We start from the raw sequence: 20,415 nt of genomic DNA on the forward strand, positions 1-20,415 counted from the left end.
AAGAAACTTACAATTATTAAAATATACCAATTTGTGTTTGAGTTTTCAGGATGGGTCTGCAAGCTCATTTCCTACACAGACAGCTTTCTACAATGTGATTACACAGCAGTCTGGTGACAGCCATGTATTGAGAGTAGCTCCTAGCCAGTAAATCCATGTTGTCTCCACGCTTCTACTGAAATGGGTTACAGTCAAATCAGCAGCTCCATTTCCCATCTCTACAGCCTCTACTAACCTCCTGAATTCCAAGACACAGATAATAGATGCTGTCAGGTGCATAGTTCTCTCCATTAGGCCTTCGAATTTCATTGACAAAATGTGTCAACCCATAGTTTAACTCAGCTGAAGTATGTGATAATAGATCTTCCTTTAATTTCACAGACTTTACTGTAAAATAGAGAAGAAATGCTACATTATACAACAGAATTGTCACACAGTGAAGGAGGGGTGGGGTATTTTTTGACTGGAAACTGGCTTGATGTCCTCTCCATTAACCAATGAATGAGACTAAAATGTACTAAGCAGTTAAAATGTTAAGTCTGTATTAAAACAATCAAGGCTCCCATAGTAAAGTCTAGTTAACCAAACGCAGTAACACCTGCTAACAAATGTACTGTCATGCACAGCTCAGGATGACAGAGGCAGCCCAAGATGCTGAAGTGAAGCCAGTGGTGTACAGGGACACCTTAGGGGGAAACAGCAGTTTCCAAAGATCCAAGAACACAACACAAGGGTGCTGAGACACGTGTGGGAGCTGAAGAACAGCAGGAGTAGCAGCAATTCCCCTTTTCCCTCGCAGTACAAATGTGAACAGAGAGGAGAGCTGCAGGAAGAGCAGCATGGCTCCAGGGGATCAAAGGCCACCTTGTGCCAGAGCTCCACACCCAGGTGATGCTAGCCTCAGAGGAAGATCTCCTTACAGGACAAAGAGTAGGAGGGTGTCCCTCCTTTGCCATTTAGAAGCCCAGAAATGGTGTGAACTCTGAAGTAAGTTAGGATATGAGCAAAAATAGGTTGCAAACAAAAAATCAAAATGGTCACAGAAAATCAGAATAGCCAAGAAGGTGCTGTCCTAGCTTTCATCAGAAGTGTGAGACCCAGAAAAATAGAGTTTGGCAACTCTGTAGTAAAATAATCTCAGTCAAGAGATCTCAGTCGACATTAAGGACATGAGAAAAATTCTATCAAAAATTCCAGCTGAGAATCACACAAGGATGGCAATTTTCTCTGGCAGGTCAGAATCTGGATGCCAGATTTTTGGAAATACTTACTTGATTTGAGTTCCTCTAACTCTGGAAGCTCCTCATCTAAATAGCGAGACTTTACCCAGTGCTTCCACGCATTTACCCCGTAGGCGTATTTGAACGGAAAGCTGCACTCGGAGTTTTCAGAGCTGTCATCGTGCGACTGGTACTCAGACACGGCTTTTCTCTTCACACCCTGCCATGGGAACACAGAGGTCAACACCACCAGCACTCACACCAGCAGGGACACAGAACCTGGCACAGCCAGCTGCAGGCCCAAGTGCACACTGAACCTCAGTGCACCCCCAGAAAATCAGTGTGTTAACACACGGGGAATTAAAGATGCGACAGATCTGCGTCACTCTGGCAACTCATAGGCTAAATGAACCCAGCAATGGAAAAGCCAGCACTGGTTCCAGATTAAAGCATGCCCAGCAGTGGATATGTGGATAATGTCCAGAGGACAATAGCAAAACCTTAGACTCCAGATTTGATACTAGAAAGACCCATCTATTATTAGAAAGCTTTAGTAGAAGTTGGCTGGTTCTTCGAAAGCTGCAGTATCTACTGCAGTTATTGGAACAAAACCATTTCAGCTTTGTGCCAGGAATAGGAAACTATTTCTTGGTAGTGTCCTTCTAAATAAAAGATTATGGCTAATTTGTATCCAATGTTTAAACTAAGACTGACTAAAAATAAAATCTGGGAAAATTACAAGCAAATAAAAAAATTTTTCAACTCTTTTATAAAGGAAATGCTATGGCTCCCATTCAAAACCATGGTAGTGCCAATGTTTTTCCATCTTATCATCAAATTAAATCAAGACACCTTTGTTCAAAGTAAAATTTAAAAGCATTGCTAAGAATACAGTAGGTATATATGGAGTGGTACATTTCATCAACTGTTCTGCCACTCTGATGCAAAAACAGGACCAGAATTTACAAATCACACTCTTATCAAGTCCAACAATTATCTGCAACAGACATACCACTGAAATAATTTTATTACTTGAAATGTATCAACTTATGTCATAAAGATAGGATATTAGGTATGAGTAGACAGTAACACGCTGTAAAACAGTATGAGAACAAAAAAAACCCCTGGATATTATTTTCTACATACATTTTATGCTTTTCTTGATATTTTTAATACCATGAAAAAATTACCTTCTTTTTGGACCGAGGCTTTGGCTGTTCCTCATACTCTTCACCAAAAACAGGAGGTAACAAAAACTCATTTTCTGTATCAAGCTCCTCAGTTGCTGAAAATACATTAACAGAAACTTATTTCTAAACATCTTTTAAATAACACTGCTTTGGAAAAAAAAAACAATTAGCTATATTGGTGTGCCTTAACATGAGGCATCCACAAAGGCACACAAATAAACATAACCAAACACTGGATTTTGGTACAAGGCAACAAATCTATTTTTATCTTCAAACTGAGACAAAGCTGTCAAACAGTTTATTTCTAAGTAAGTTTCAGAGGACACAAGGCTCAACATTTCAAGTATTATCTTAAGTTGCTAAGGCAGAATTTCTTACTGTAGACTCTTACATAATGTTTTCTGCCCAGGCTGTCTTTGGTATCAAAAATTCTTAGGTATGGTGGGAATGAGCAGCTATGACTGGAAAAAATACAAATTAACTTAGTATGTGCAGTTTTGTTCATGTATTTAGAGTATTTCTATTCATGTTCTGTTATTTCTTGTACCACATTACACTTGGTTAAAAATATTAAGAATCAGAAAGCAAACTTCTTCAGTGAAACTGGTTTTAGTCTATATTTACACAAGTGGTGGAGGTGTAGCCCATGATAGATATTACAGTTAAGTTTGGCGAGCAGATGTATGGCAATACATCAAAATATTATTTATTTAACACTTCAGGGGTATGATTAAGGGCTCTACTTCAGGCAACATTGAAGAATGAGACAATATATGAATGGGTTTCATGTTACAAGTCTCACCTACTTTATTGAAGATGGTTCATCCCTCATTTAGCCATCAAAGAATGTTTTCACTCAAAATTGAACGCTCTTCTGATAATCTGATTTCACCACCTTACTTCTCACAACAGCTTTCCAACTGGTGCAGATGAAATAGCACTTACATGTAGAGATTTCAGAACTCTGCCCCAGACTCAAAAGCAGAGCTTTTAATACCACAAAGAATCTTCCCTCAGAAGCACTTTAGTGTAATCAATGCCTCTTACAGACTGCTGCTACTTACTACTCCAATTTGCTTATTTATTTTCTCCTGTGTTTCTTCTTTCTCACGTACCCAGCTTTGCTTACAAGGAGGGTTAAAAACCTAGTATGCACCTGACTAGTAACCATCCCAAGATTAAGGTCAGGATAACCCCCAGGCTTTCTCTTTAAATTAGGCATAGAGCAAACTGGGCATCTACTGCAGATGTATCTACAACACAGCACAAAAGGAGCCTGTCAGCTCCTACAGAACCTGCCAGGTGAGGCATGAGAGTCATGTGTTCAAGACAAGCTGTGTAACAGGGACAGTAACTACAGCCAGAAGCCTTCTTGGATCTTGGATTGACTGGGGTATGGTGTAAAGAAACAAACACTGTATCCTGCATTCCATAGAGTGGTAGAAGTTGTACCATATAGCATCAAGAGTTTCTTTCAAGAAAGGCCTCAAAACAGTGATTTTTTTTCCTGCTAATTCAAATAACGCTACCATTTCAAATGCAGGTACAGACATCACTGAGATATTAAAAGGTAACACAAGTGGTGTGCAGCATGCCAACTTGCAATTTTCTAACAAACTTGAGTGGGAAGTTGACCCTTCAGTAATTTCTTCTCTAAACCATGAAAATACCTGGTGATAGAAGGATGCATTCATTATGTTTTCTATGACACATGCCATCTGAGTCTTTGAGCCTTCAAAGTAACTCTCCTAAATCCATGTTCAAAACAAATGATGCAGCCAAGTTCTTTCCAAATGGTTAACTTCCCCTTCTCTTTGCATTGTTTTGAATACTGTACTTAGAAAGATTGAAGAACTTATCCAGAAGTCCCCCATCTTACAAAGGCATGGCAAAGTTTTACCTAATAGTCAGTCAGGTGGATCCTGCAATCAAATAAAGCTCCTCTGAAAGGATGATTAAACAAGGTACAACAGTACCACAGTGTCACAGTATTTACTAAAATCACAGAAGGATTACCTCTAGGAAAGTCTATTTCAATATCAAGGTCTGGCTCATATGGAACATCAGGCAAGCTTGTCCGTGACTCTGAGTTTAGGAGATTTGAGTCAACTATCACACCTGTTTAAAAGAAAGGGAAAAACACATGGATTAGCCAAATGGTACAGATCTGTAACTGAGAAGAAGCTGAGTTGTTCTAAAACTGATTGCTCTGCTCATTACCATCCTGCATTTTCTTGCTCTTGAGATCTCAGATTTACTTCTCCAACCTGATTTCCTTCAAACATGAAAGATTCTTACTAGCCCACTGCTCTTCTCCATGAAGGCGAGTCACCAAAGCACACGTATAGAAAATCAGATACTGGTGAACCTGGATCATATCAACCAATCCCAGAACTCAAACAATCTTGACAAAGCTAACTATCTATTTTCCTACCTGATCCTGTCTCAACAGAACAGCCTTTCAAGTCTGCTTTTCTACGATCTGTTTCTCAAATAAGGCATGCAGGCAGGGAGAAACAAAGCTTGAACTCTCTCCAGCTTCTGGCAAACACTGATTGCTCCAAACTCAGTTCTCTGGAAGCGCACAAGCTCTGATCCTGTCTGCTCATTTAGCTAGCTGTACTTCACAAAAGAGAGCAAGGAACTGAAAATGACAACCTTGCAGTGCTACCAGAAATGTGCAGTTTTAGTAGGAGAATGGCAATAGGCTGGAATACAGTAAGCCCCCTTGGACTGCAGCTCCACTGGCCTCCTATATAATGAGGCACAAAGTTTAAGTTTATGTAATTTGTCGACAACCTTTTAGAAATCTGTTGAAAGAGCTTGGAAAAAAACCTTCAAAATTTCATCTGAGTGAAGGCAAATTTTCCTGGAAAGATACAGAAGAGACTTGAAGATTTGGGCAAGCAGAGCCAGGAAAGAAGAGCAAAAAGAAGTGGTACTGAGAAACTAAAACTACAAAGTATGTGGGACTTCTTGATCTTCAGATATAAATTTTTAGTATGGGAATAATATGTTGGCTGTTGCCCAGTAGTGCTTACTCTAAATCATGGGCTTTTCAGTTTCCCATGCTTTGCCAGAGTGCACAAGAAGCTGAGAGGGAGCATGTCCAGAACAGATGAGCTGAAGTGTCCAAAGGGGTATCCCACACCACACAGTGCTCAGTATGTAACCGGGGGAAATTGGCTGGGAACCAGCAACAGGCTGGGCGTGGGTCAGTGGATGGTGAGCACCTGTATGGTGCATCACTTACTTAGTTTTCTTGTGCTTTATTCTTCTCTCTCCTCTCTTTTAATTGTATTTACTAGTATATTTTTTATTCCATTTTGTTTTGTTTCAATTACTAAACCATTCTTGTCTCACAAGATTACTTTTTTTTTCCAAGTCTCTTCCCCACCAGGTGTGAGGGTTAGGGTAAGCAAGTGGCTGTGTGGTACTTAGTTGCAATCTGATGCTAAAGTACAATGCAATATTAATTACACCTCAATATTAATGCAATATTAATAACACCTCAATGACAGCATCGAACTTCCCCTAAAATACAAAACCAAACCAAATCCTCCTTGTCACAAACATCCCCCAGCACTCCTAGCAGTCAAAAACTCATCAAGAAACTCACTGGCCACATCAGAAGCTTCAGCTTTTCCAACATGTTCAGGTACCACCCCTGACAAGTTCAGTAGCTCAGATTCCAGAGGATCTGAGGGGACTTTTCCCCTCAGCTCTTCTATTGCTGCAAGGATTTTCTCAGTGCTATCCAGAGTAGTGGGCAAAAAAACTGGAACTGGTACCTGTGCAGACAAGGAAGCAGAGATAATTAGAAAAGAAAAAGATGTCACAACAAAGCAACCAACAACCATAAAAAATTCTATATTCTTCTTCTGAAAGACAGAGTTGATACAGATTAGAAGCAAGTCATTTCTAATGTGAGCTAACAAAAAATGCTGACAGGTTAAAAATCCAATATGAAGGAGCTGAGAAGGGAAAGGAGGAAAGGATACAGGAAAAAAAAAAAAAAGACAAAATATAGCTGGTGAAAGAAAGAAAAGAAGTGCCTTTGGAACCTCAATTCTATCTGCTTATAACCTCAGACTAACACTTTGGACAAACCAGCATCTTGTTTTAGTGTCTTGTTTTTTCCTGCTGTTTTTCCCACTCCACCATCCTTTCCCAACACAACCTTTTCAACTTCCTCATTACAAGAATAAAGCTTGCTGTTAAAGGCTTATTCAGCATATTCAGCAAAAGCAGAAGTATCACTCAGAACTGTTCCTAAAAAGCTCAGAGGCACAAGATTTTCACACTGGAAGAAGGCAGACAGGTCCTAAAGAACAATCAGGGAATGCAAGTGCCACTGCCAGATCCTAATGCTTTTTCTGTAAGTACTGCTGCAGCACCCTGCAATCCTTTAGATGGACCAGAAGGAAAACAACCAGCAACACAAGGTGGTCCCACACATGCATGTGAATGGTGCCAATTTTAAAATGAAGCTGAAGTCTCACTTACAGGAACAGGAACCGTGGTAGGAACAGGAACGTTTTGACTATACATGTTCATAGGCACCGGAACGTAGACTGGTACAGGAATAGGCACTGGGACATACTCTTTTTTCCACTCATCTTCTATTAAAAAAAAAAGGAAAAAGGCAAATACTGCCAGGTATTTAAATATATTTTACACCTGCCATTTAGTGAAAAAAAAGAAAAAATCAGAATATTTGCAATATGTTAAAAGACAGAAAAGTTAAGAAAAAGCTGCAATGAGGAAATTAGTTCTAACATGGTTCAGGAGTTACCTGTCTGACAAGACTTTGTCTGCATATGAGGTTTACAGTATGTGGCTTTCGTCATTGTCAAAGGCTTGCAAAGAACTGCCTTGTTCTTCATTTCTCTGTTAGGTGTTGGAGAAGGTGGTGGAGCAGAGCCCTGCAGACAAGCAAATACAAGAAGGTGCTGTTACACCTCCCTAATTCCAACACAAAGTCCTTGACTCAATGTATCAGCTGACGCTTTTCATAAATGAGGTACTGAAGAGGAAGCACACAGAATCACAACACAACAGCACCAACTACTATTCTATAATTGCAAGCTATTCTACATTCCTCATATCAAGCTGCCACTGCCAGGATCATAACAGGAGGGTTAGCACTTCTGGCTCATTTTCTTTTTCTTTTTAATTGAAGGTACAATAAAGATTTTTTTTTACATGCTTATTTGAGTGAAGGCACCATTTAAGCAATTTTCTAACACAAAAGGTTATTTTAGCTGTAAAAAGAATTCATTATAAGCAGCACGAACACACTTTAGGCTCAAGATATAAACTTCTTGAATTATGCTATAGTCCAAAGATCACTTTTTTTTTAAAAAAAAAATAAAAAATTTCTGAATAATAATGCTCTGAACACTTTTTTATTACCTAAAGTATGAACTTCGGGCTCCCCCTGCTGGCTCTACAGCAGTGACAACAAATAACCTGGGAACATCCCATAATGTTCAATTGCATTCTTACAGTCACAAAGTAAAAAACCCTCTTGTTTTCTAGACAAGGTTTTTGTACCCTAGAACCTCTTCTAGAACCTGATTTGAGAAACAAACTCTCAGTTCTATTTGGTCATATGTAGGAAGACTAGCCCCATATGTCATTTTAGATATGGAAGGAAAGCCCAGTCCAAAGAACAACTCTACCAGGTGTACACTCCCTAAAATGTATAAAAAAAATACTGTCACACATAGCTTTGACACAGTCTTTAAAAATTTATGGACTGAATTAGCATCATGAAACATAGAATACTAAAAGTTTTTAACATGACATCTTAGCTTGTCTGTTGTCTCTAGTAGTTACCTAAGCAATTTTCTGTGTTTTTCATAAATATATTTATATTGTCATCAAAATCTTTCACTTAAACCTAGGATTTATCTTTAATGCATATTTGCATTTAAAAGACAAGTCTCTCAGACCTTCCATACAAACAAATCAAAACAAAACTAAGTTTCAAACAAAATACACTAAGCTAACTGAAAACAATATTAATAGCAGTATATTTGACAAGCTAAATAAAACTGAAACTCAGAATGAAGGCTGCTGCTCCACTGATTATCCCCACCCTTCCAGACAGCAATCCTGCAAAAGGCTATGCTTCCCTACTCTGCAGCAAAGTCAATCAGACCTTGAGCACCTAGAGAATTCTACTCTTGGGAAGGATAAAATTTAAGACCTGAAGATTTATTTTCAGCTTTTTAAAGCTGAGCTACCACCTTAATATTCCAGCAGTGAAATTCTCTTCCTTTTCTATACTCAATAAATACATCTAATCAGTCTAAACATGTGAATAAGATACACGGTTTGTTGATTAACTTTTAAGCAACATTTATAGGCACTATAGATGGAAAACACATGGTTGATGATTTAATTTCCCAGAAGACACTGAAAAGAAACTATGAATATTTGAAATTTTTATTTCACCTACAGATGTGAAAGAGACTAAAAAGCTTCATGAATTTGTCTTAGGATCATTCAAAGACACTAATTTTTAGTTTTTAATAGCATCCCTCTAATTCACCAGGATCTCACATTTTAAGTACATCTAATTATGTTTGTATATATATATAAATATATATAAAGAGAGAGAGAGAGAGAGAGAGAGATAGAGAGAGGGTAAAATATATCAGTTTGTTAAATATATGTACTTACTGTTATTTTCGTCCGGGGGGTTTGACAGCCCTGATCTAAAAGTACAAAAAAACATTTTTAGAATTTTTTTTCCCTTTTTCAAAATCAAAGCAAATTTCAGTAATCAGCTCAAAAGAACACCTGTCACCAATACAACATTAAAGCAAGAGAACTCATTAGTACCATATTGCAGGTGAGAACTGCACATAAGTCTTTCTCTTCATGGACATTTCCTTACTGATCTCCCTCAATACTCCAGTATTGACCCTTACACAAAAGCAAATGATAAATCAGTGCTCTAGCCAGATGTGAATACAGCCTCCTTCAGAAAAGTAAACACCAAAATGTTCAACCATGAAAATGGATATACAAAGAAGCTGAGTTGCCATAACTGCATCAATTTAAAAGGTGTTTTGAGTTTTGCCTGACTTGCCATTTAAACCACACAAACATGTATTCAGTGCCCATCAGCAAATTTACACACTACCTACTGCCAACAGAAAGGGAAAAAAAAAGCAATGTATTCTTCTTATCTAGATACTTTCATTTTATTCTCATTCTCATTTCCATTTCATTTATTTCCTTTAATTCCATTTCTTTTTTTCATTCCTAGTGCATCTGTTCTCTGTAACCAAAAGGCATTTTGGAAAGTGTTTCCACACAGCAAGTAAGAACAAACTGGAGCACAACGAAAGAGGAAAACACTTTCTGTTCCCATGATGATACAGCACTAAAATTACACTTAACCCAGAACAGCTCAATGCCGTCTCTGATGATAACACAGAAAAAAGGATAATCTCTAATGCAGTTTATGACGACAAATAAATAATTCATGCAGCTTTCAAGTTTTCATTTAAAAGAAGCATCTGGCTTGACACTTCTCAGCCCTGAAGCAGCACATACCATAGTGCAGGTTCTCAGGTCCTTTCTGGGTGGCCAGATTGGGCTCGTTCTGTTGACAGTAGAAGCGGAGCAAGCAGTGCTGATCGCAGAAATGCTTCATCTCGCCGCGCCACTGCACCTTCTCTTTGAGGGCTCCCTGTGACTTACAACAGTCACACCGTACAGCCTTAATGCAAAGGAAGAGGTTCACATTTTTAAACAGGCCTTGGGAAAAAATTATTTCTATACTTTAAAAGGCTACATTTTTAAGAGTACCAAAGATTCAGTACCACTACACAATTAAGTCTCGCTCATGTACAATAGTTAAGCTATCTTCTTTTGTTATGGGTTATGTGTTAGAATCTAGAATAAATCTGGATTTTTTTATTGATTTGTCACCTTGTAAAAAAAACCAAAAATTGCTCACTTCTAAACAGTCATCAAAAAAAGAATTTTGTTCATTAATTTTAATTAATTTTGTTGAAGCTTTCTACAAAACAAGAGCAGAAAGTGACAGACTCTTTAATTATTTAAAATTACTGAACTGAGGACAATACAAATCATCTTTTATCACTCCAAACTCTGGGAGGATTTTTTTGTTTTAAAAAGTATCAAAAGTTCTAAAAAGTTTTAAAAAGTCACCAAAAACAATCACTTCTCTAGGTATCAAATCAGCATAATTTTTTTTTATATTCCCATTATTTTAGTTGTTCAGCAACAATTTTAGATTCCAATTCTTTAGTTCATCCAAGTTTCTCTATGATTTATAAACAACAATTTCTCTCAAAAAAAGAGGACTCCCCAAAATTTAGTTAGTACATAACTCAAACATTCAAGTAACCTAACTTTCATGAACCTGCATGTTATTTTCCTAAGGTATCACTAAGACAGACAACACTTTCCTCCAAAATACATTCTACTGCATTTTATCTGCCACGCTATGAATTATAATCTGAACAGTGGTAGCCTCAATTTCACATCTTCAAGTAAGCAAATAATTGTTTGCACTACTGTTTGCCTCGATATTGTTTGCAACCTCCATCCTAAAGCTGACCTTCAAAAAATTAAAAACTTTAAAGATGCTCAGGAATCCAAAATAAGTCAACCTAATAATATAGCCAGGAAAGGAAGAGGGAAGTTATAATATATGCAACACAAAACATTAATACATAAAACCATACACAACATTGCAGTTATGCACAAGGCTCTGATGGCTTAAAAAAAGAAAACAAAACAAAACAAAGTCCAACTGTAGTTTTTGTGACTCCAAAAAAGTATGAACAGGCCAATTAGCTCAAATTAATTCAAATTTTAAAAATAATGAAATGTTTAGTTTCTTTTCTCTGTACTTGAACAGTGTGGCACCATTCTCTGGCAGTGTAAGAAATTAAGCTCTCAGTTGTAATTTGCAAGTATTTAAAGACAATACATAGACTAACTTTTATCAGTATAACCAGCTTTAAATTGGGAGCAATTAAAGCTGCAGCTTCAAGATCCCCTCACACTGAGCACCAGGTGGCCCTGGAAGAGCAGGTATTTCTCTTCCCTCTTCTCTGTGCAGGTTAGCAGCAGCAGTGCTTATGCACCTGTAGGGCACACAAGGTCAGAGACCTTACAGCACTGCATTATCCCCATCCTCCCTCAGTTCCTGTTATATTTGTCTCTTGGACTTTCCACTGATACTGATCCACAGTTCCTTTTGCAGATCACCTCAGTGGGACAAAAGAGCAAGTAAGTTGTATTCTTAGAAGGGAGTGGGGAAGAAGATAAAATGTAGAGTGTTGCCAAAATAGTGCAGATTTAATCAGTTCAGGAAAGTTGTGAATTCACACCTTTAAGGCAAAAGCAACTTCCAAAGGCACCAAATGACTGAAATACCAGTAGGAAAAAAAAAGTATAATTCACTCTAAATTTAAATCTCAAACCCACCTAACACTGATTAAGAATGACAGCTGACTCACGTACAGAAAAGCCCATCTATTCTGACCTGCTGCACGCTGCTTGACTATCAAAGCACCACTTTCTGCTCATTTTTCTCTCCTTCAAAGAAAGAAAAAGGGGTCAAATCTTGTCAAATCCAGCAACTACAGCCTTCCTACTGCAGGGCCTGTTGTGATAGGACAAGGAGAAATGGTTTTAAATTGGAGGGTCAACTTAGATTAGATATAAGAAAGGTCACCTTAGATTAGATAGAAGAAAGAAGTTTTTTAGAATGAAGGTGAAACACTGGAACATATTGCCCAGAGAGGTTATAGATAGGTAAACTTTTAAGGTCAGGTTGGATGGGACTTCAAGCAACCTGATCTCATTGAAGAAGTCCCTGATCATTGCAGAGGCATTGGGACCAACTAGGCAGCCTTTTAAAAGGTCCCCTTCCAACCCAACTATTCTGTGATTCTTCCATTCCTGCAACTGTTCTCTCCCCCTCTCCTGGTTTTCTTTTTCATTTAGGTTTTTGAGTAAGTGTGTTATTGCCTCTCCTGGACTTCTACTAAATTATTTAATTACTATTCCTCAGGAAACCTAGGATTCTTTTATAGCGACACTTCACTTCTCATCTCTACATTCGCTACACTTTAATTCTACTATTTCCATAATGCTTCTTACAGTCAATGTTATACATGGTTCCATGCACTGAAGTTTCATGCTAACTGCTTGCTCACCACTTCCCTGACCATCAAATTTATTGAAAGTGAAAATGAATTAATAATTCTTGTGATATTTTATGATTTTTCTTTCCTTCCTTCCTTTTTTCTTTTGTTTTCACCTGGGGTACTGGCACTAAATGTTAACTGAATCTCCAAAATACCTGCTTCAAGTCTTCTTATCCGTGTTCCATCTCTGCTTGTGATGCTAGCACTGCACAAGTCCTGTGCCACTCACAACTGCTTTTTGGTACATTTCTTTTCCCATTACTTCAACATGTTCAAATGGGCATGGTGATTAGTATAAATCACTAATGTGTACCCCAAATTTGGGTTAAAGAATAAAATTTTCATATGTGGGGCTTTTATTTACATTTTTAATCCCTCCATCACCTGTTCCTAATGTTCTCTAATGGTATGGACTACTATTAACTTGACCTAATCTTAGCTGTCTATTCCAGCTTCAATTGCAGTAAACAGGAAGCAAAAGATGTTCCCAGAGAGTGAGTGATGATAAGAGAAAGGAGATCAACTGTTCTGAAAGAGTACTGACTGGAGGTTGAGGTGTCTAACTAAAGAACGGCTGAATTCCGACAAGAGAAATTCCACAATGCTGTCTTTACCATTTTGATTAAATGCTGGCTCCACTTTCAGATTTTACCACTGCTGACAATCATTGCTGAGCTCACTGGCCACAGTAATTTTTCTTTTCCTCGGACTGTAGTTCCCCACCTCCTACTTACTCTTTGCTGAAGACACCTGAGCCCCACTGAATACAGAGTCAGCACTGCATGTGTGGAGTCTAATCAATTCTCCACTGTAGCCTCGCATGACCTGTGTGCACTCCAGCTCTAGTACTGTCATCAGTGTTTCTCAGTGGGTATTTAAAGAAACAGATTTCTGTGCTGTTCTCAGAACTGTATACTCTTTTTCAAGGTAATTTCAATGCTCTAATGTAACACCAAATGACTGAAACTGTCATCGAACATCAGGCTGCTAAATTATCTACACTGACATTTCACAGGCATTTTCTGGATTAACATCCAAACCATTGCAAGCAAGTTTACAGGAGGAGCTCTAAAAACTTAGGGAGCTAACCTCAAGACACCTAAAATTTTGCCTCTTGTCTCAGAAGTGCACAGAACCCACACAGTAGAAATTCTGGCACCAAATAGTAACTGCAGCTGTTGCCCAACAGATGATCAGGACTAAAACTATTCTTTTACATTTCACTCCCTCATGTTAGGTTTAAAGGACTCTTATCTAGGTAAGTTTAATGAACTGTTAATACTTCTAGATAAGCTGTTGTGCTTCTACCATTGCTAATTTCTTTTGGCTTTCTGAGAAGAGAATTTTGGCATTCAGGGAAGTGCTCCCATAATAATACTTGATTATTTTATAAGGTTACAATGTTTTCTAGATAATACTACATGAGAAAGATGTGTCCATAAAAAAAAATAGACAAAGAAGATGGAGACAAACACTTGTTTAATGAACACAATGATGGTGTTAAAACATTACTATGTTATCACTACTTATTTCTCCTCATGTATACATTCACTGAAACTCCAAAAAAAACACTGAACATTGCATAAATGAGACAAAGCTCATACATATGTAACTATTCTTTTAAGAAGCTAACAGACAAAACAGCTAATGAGATACAAATTCAGATGGTCCTTATCTATTCTATGTTTCTATGTTTTGATCATTGTATATTTGGGGTAGGTAAGAATATGAGCTAACAAAGCACTACAAAATCCAAGGTATCTGGAGTGACTTCCATTAAGTAGGAGAAGTTACCAGCAAGGATGTAAAAAAAGAAAAAAAGAAAATTTTAGCAAAAGACCCAATTTCCAAAAACCTATTTTATGTCTTTCCCATGTAATAAATCTCAAGCTTTTTAAACCAAAACACAATTGTATTAAGGCTTTAAGAAGCACTTGAAAAAAATTACAATCAACAATTCTTCATAAGGAACACAAGTTCCACTAACAAGTGTAAGATTCAAAAAGTAGAAATATCTAACACTTTTACATCATCAAAAGTATCAAAAGTCACTAGTTACCAGCAAATCTGTTTAAACTTCTTTTTATGACAGCAGATCTAACATTTCTGTAACACAGTGCCAACATCATTTAAGCAGACTTCATGGGACAGTTATTACCTTATCCCATGAATCAGGATAATTTGAGGTCTGAGTTTTCAAGTGGTTCTCAAAGCTGAATCACAGTACAAGCTTCCACAGAAGCTCAGCTACATGAAAGTAGTTTGGTATGCACACCTACAGACTATATTCTTTGCTGAATCACCAAAAGATTTCTAAAGCACACCAAAGATTTAAGTTCTCTATCAGAAGGCACTTTTTTTACAGGGATAAATTTCATCCCACACCCCAAGTTTTAAGGCATATAGATAGATTAAGTATTATTGTGTAAAGTTAGTATTTCAGTTAAGAACTTTGCAGCCAAGCTTTGTCACTCTATTTTCATATGAGACAAAAGAAACACATTGTGGCCTTCAGTAGTTTTCTTTTAGGAATGTCTAACAGGACCCTACATACATTATTCAAAATAAAGAATTTACAATGTTTGGCTGTAACATTTCTGGAATCAGACATTCCAAAATATCAGATATGTCTTCATATTCAGTTCTTTTATGGTGGGTAGATGGTCTTGAATTACAGGACTTGTATCTAGCCCTCTAACATTTCAAGTTTTTTACTGCCTTCCAGGCTGTGTGCAGAGTTTTGGTACGGTGATGAATTTCGTACTGTCTTTTTTGCAACTGCATCCACAGTGTAGTTCTTGTTTTGAAATTATCAGTGTAGCTTTCCAGGGCGTTCACAACAGAGATAAAATATTTTATCCATGGCACTAATCGCAGGTTAAGCCCAGTCCAATTTCATCTTTTCCTTTCAAAAAATGTAAACAAAAAAGCTCTTATTGTGAAGTCTTTGTTGGTTGTGCTTCACAAGGCAGTTAAGTTTCCAGAGACTTAGAAATAGATGCCATCTGTTTGATTTAAACTTTTATTAGAAATCCATTTGATCTTGCTTTTTCCTTTGGCATCCTTTCCACTGGGAAATACTGAACAACCAAAGCCTCTGCAGTTCAAACTGTGGGAGAAGGGAAAAGGCAAAAAAGGAGGCAAAAACAGGAACAAGAAAAACTCTGCTAATGTCAGTGAACTCAAGGTATCCAGCTGCTAACAGCGTTTTCAACATTCTAAATACACATTTAAGAAGTTTTGACAAGAAACACGTGGTATCAGGTGAGAAAAAATTGGAATTGTAAAGTAACAAATATACAAAGTAATTTTTTTTCTGTAACTCAAGACTTCCTTGCCAAATGAATTAATAAAATCAGATGACAGAAATGCTGCTCTAAGTACTATGAAAACTCAAATGATGAAATTAATACATTTGCTAATTCTATAGCAAATGCTTTGCTGAAGTAAGCCATAATTGCTGCACAGTCCTTGATATATCCTCACATGTGCATTTTTGGTTTTTTTAACTGTGGAGCTCTCGTCAAAAATTCTGAGTTACTTGCCTTGTAGTACCAGTCCTGAAATTTTTTACAGCACTCTTCACTGCAGAAATCTCTCACTACACCATCAAGTTCCTTAGTTGCTCCCTTTTTGCACAGCTGTGAGCAGTAATTACAAGTAACACATCTCAGTCCTAACCGTCTTGCAAAGTCTTGTTTATATAGCAGCTTGCAGCCTGGAAACAGATTTTAAACATTAGGAACAAAGTAATTTTTACAGAGAGATAGCACAGTTAAGAGTTAAATATTGGAAATTAAATGAATACAACAACAGCTAACAACTGGGGCTTCAGACAAATTCAGGTGGCACAGTAAGGCTATATTTCAAGACATTTTTACCCAAATACCTTCCCTACACAACTCTATGATATCCTGTCATGCCTGCATCTTTTTCAAAACCCTTCCTGAATCTTTGTTTATCAAAGCCCTGAATAAACAAACAGGAAAAAACCCTGTAATTTTCTTTTAATATAAACCCATGCAAAAGCATTGACTTGGAGTTACATTGCTCAGGTACACATTCTCAAAATGCTAGAGATCCAGACAACACTAACTACTACAGATATACCTATCTTCATAAATCAACTTAATTTTATTACTACCTTTATTTATATTAATAAAACATGCCACCTAAGATAGTTCATTAATATTTAAGAACACTAATATGTACAAGATGACCTAAGAACTGAGGGATTTCTTAAAAAATGTAACTACAACGCAAGCAATGGTCAGCAGTGAGAATTATGCAATGACAGGAAACTACACATGAAATTTGTGAAGAGTCTGCATGTAATTAATATTTTAATTTATTATTTTTTTCACATTGGGATGGAGGTGTTAGTTGTTTTGGTTGGTTGTTGTTTTGTGTTGGTTTGGAGTTTTTCTGTTTGTTTGTTTTGGGGTTTTTTTGCTTTGTTTTGTTTTGGGGTGAGGGTTTTTTGGTATTGTTTTTTCTTTTTCATTTACTATACAGTCATAGATTCAAGGTTGCCATAATGACAGCTATATTCTTCCATAATCTCACCCTCCCTGAAGCAAAAAATATTTTCTCTAGAAAATATGTTCTAACACATCAAATGTGTTAAAGGATGAATACTGTAGCTATTATATAGGCTATTTTCAAAATGTATTTAAATGACCTCAAATCCTGTGCCACTCAGCTGAAGCCTAAATCACATACTGCACACCTCTGTAATTGTCCTGATTTTATGGGAGAGAACAGAATGAGAAGATGAAGTAAGTGTCTATATTGAACACTGGAGGGACAAGATAACATTTACACAGACCTTTAATCTAAGGTACTGCGCACCTGTTTTTATGATCTACCAAATATCACAGTACCACCAAAGACCAGAACTCAAGTCTTCCAAATCTCCACTCTGCTAGGACATATATATAATCTAACAGATGCAGACTTCTGTAACTCTGATAAGTTATGAAACTCAGTATGTAACATACATGCTGTTCTTCCTCTGCCATACAGAATATGAAACTACTGTGATGTATTCAGTAATTTCAATTATGTGACTTCTGCTGTTGTTTGTTAGGATAGAATTCATATGTGTGAAACTGAGATAGTATTTTTAAATCACTAAAAGCACAAGAATGCAAATGGAAGATGCAGCAAACTGAATCTTCCAAAAACAAAAGGTTATTGAGGAACTTTAACTTGCAATTCAACAAGCTTTGTTAAATAATTGAATTTGCTACTAATGTCAAAACAATACATTTATAGAATATTGTACAAGTAAGATTCCGTATGTAATTTGGTTTAAAGTGGTTTTTTGGGGTGTTGTTTGTTCTTTCAGTTTCTTCTTTAACAACAGAATAAAGAACATTACTAGCACAGATGGAAAGTCTCATATCCAGCAACCATCCTTACAGTGCAACTAATTTGGACTTTAAATACATTATTTTGAAGGAAATAACAATCCTAAAGATAACCGAGTGTGCAAGCTATTAGTTAAAAATACCAATTAAAAGCAAAATTTTCTGTTAGTATCTTTTCCTGCTGGCTATATCTCTCATTATTGCATGGAGCATCATATTCTTTCCACTTATTTGAAATTCCAGAGATATCTTAGCATCACTATGTATCCTCCTCTTCAGCTATCTCTTACAAAAGCCACCCAATGCTGCATAACCCTTTAAAAACTATAGACAACTAGTACTCCTCTACTACCAACCAGGCAACCTATGTCCAGCTGGCTAAATAAGTTTACAAAAAGGAATGGACAAAATTTACATTTTCTTTGGCTGCTGAACTACAGGCAAGAAAGTTGAAGACAATGCTGCTGTTTTATTAAATAAGTTACCAGGTAAGAAATTTTCCACTCTACAGTCAAACATCTCCCACATCTCTGTGACTCATAGAAAATAATGATCAGTGAACATTAAGTAAGGGGAAACAAAAAGTCAAAAATTCCACCCCTTAAGACCTAAATGCTTGGAACACATGGGGTTTTTTATAGATGACTGACTGAAGGGCTTCTTGCTGAAGGAGGCCTCTACAAAAGATAAAACCCATTTTTACAAAACTTTAAACATTGACAGCAGATTGTTACAACCCTGAAGACTGCTGAAGTAGAATCTTTACAAAGCTTTTCTTCTGCAGCATCTTGAGCAAGATTCTACAGATTTGTCTGAAACTCTTTTATGTGTTTGTACTAGGTAACTTAATCCACAGAGCCAGGGAAAATTTGGTTTAGCTTCAAGATCTTGTGACTTCAAAGAGAGAGAAACCCAAATGCCTTTCTTAGGTCCTTAGTAGTCTGCAATCCAGGATACACATTCTTATTACAATGCTATGGTTCCGACTGAAAGAGTAAGACTTCTTTGCATGGGAAAAGGTATTATTTGCCTTTGTCAAAACAGATTCAAAGCTCTAACAACTTGGTCTTCTCTTGCACAAGAGAAATCCTCAATCAATGTAACACTAACACCCCTGCTGGCTATGTAGACCACGGAATGGGCTTTCTTGTTGATAAGTAATACAAAAAGCACTGAATGTCTGACCTTTCTAATATCAGCACTAAAATCCTGAGGGGTTGTTCAGCCTAGCTCCCCTGAGGACTTGGGGTTCATGAGTATAAGCACTGCCTAAAACAGAGAGCTGACAGTTCCAACATTTTGAACAAAAAAATCTGAGTAAACTCCTCTGTACCTCAAGATTTCTCTTACACCACCAGACCCACAAGTTACAGTGTGATCAGATGGAAACCTCTACTGCTTTAAAGTGCCTCTGAGAGAAAGCAACTCCTTGAAAGAAATTATAAGCATGGTTTATTTGGCTCACTAGTCATTAATTATGGTCATTATTGAAGTTGTAACACCATCCCACACACTTGTTGTCTCAGAAAGACCACTAAGGACCATCTACAGAAATATCTTGAACTCAAAATCTGAATCAAACAAAAACCAAGTAGGTATCTGCTAACTTAACATACATCCTTAATTACACTATTGCAATTTTGGCTTCCAAGCAAAGCCCAACACAAAACCCATCCCTTAAGACCCCTGAATTTTGGTTCCCCACATAAATGGTAGAGAGAAAGCAAAGATCTGAGCACATACAAGGGAATACTGCTGACAATACAACACCCAGGCAATTCCTCAAAACCTTTAATTCAGGGAAGTTCCAGTTTAAGAGAGCTTCCCTTCTCTTGGCAGATCCAAGAACTGCCAGGTTCAGCTGTGCAGAGTTGGCAGAAAACCTGCTTCACTAGACTGACTGCAGACTCCGTACAAGATACTAAGAACACAATCTTATTCTATCAGTAGTACCCGCTTCAGGTACTGCTGTACATTTCTACATCAAGTAGTGTGTAAAAAGGAATGCTGAACCAGAAATAATCCCAAGTCCTCAACACCAGTCCCTTTTACCACAGGAACTAATATCTTTATAGAAAGCAATTGTTCTATCCTAAAAAAAAATGTTTTTTTACCTCTGAAAGGCTGTCCTTGCTAAACTACCTTTTTCCTTCAAGCAACGTCCAGGACTTGCTGTTCTCCCATCTCATAATAACCTTAACTGTTACCTGTTCTAGAGAAGAATATCAACAGGCCTGTAGCATCACAAGCTACATCTTGGAAGCTTTCTGGAGCTATGTCCCATGCAGATCTTTCTATTCTATCTCCTTCCATACCAATTCACATACAAAACCTCTTCCGTACCCACACTGCTATCACTCGGTGCTTCTGGATTCATAATAAACATTATTATTTTTAGGAAAACAGATGGATGCAATGTATCCAAATT

At 37.2% G+C, this 20,415-nt stretch overlaps 1 protein-coding gene across 13 annotated transcripts in view; it reads right to left on the reverse strand.

The window, feature by feature from the left end:
• ZMYM2 (zinc finger MYM-type containing 2) overlaps positions 1-20,415 on the reverse strand; it is an 87,632-nt gene that overhangs the window by 9,953 nt on the left and 57,264 nt on the right. For 8 of the 13 annotated variants that reach the window (XM_033515693.1, XM_033515695.1, XM_033515685.1 and 5 more), the window contains 10 exons: positions 16,161-16,333; positions 9,983-10,148; positions 9,101-9,135; positions 7,206-7,335; positions 6,917-7,062; positions 6,030-6,201; positions 4,427-4,528; positions 2,411-2,505; positions 1,272-1,440; positions 236-387 (listed from right to left, as the gene is read on the reverse strand). In XM_033515693.1, the coding sequence (XP_033371584.1) occupies positions 236-387; positions 1,272-1,440; positions 2,411-2,505; positions 4,427-4,528; positions 6,030-6,201; positions 6,917-7,062; positions 7,206-7,335; positions 9,101-9,135; positions 9,983-10,148; positions 16,161-16,333 (1,340 nt within the window). The remainder of the gene's footprint in view (positions 1-235; positions 388-1,271; positions 1,441-2,410; positions 2,506-4,426; positions 4,529-6,029; positions 6,202-6,916; positions 7,063-7,205; positions 7,336-9,100; positions 9,136-9,982; positions 10,149-16,160; positions 16,334-20,415) is intronic. The other 5 variants (XM_015625601.2, XM_015625646.3, XM_033515712.1 and 2 more) reach the window with 3 other exon arrangements.

Source organism: Parus major, chromosome 1, assembly GCF_001522545.3.
Source record: "Parus major isolate Abel chromosome 1, Parus_major1.1, whole genome shotgun sequence".
NCBI lineage: Eukaryota > Metazoa > Chordata > Aves > Passeriformes > Paridae > Parus > Parus major.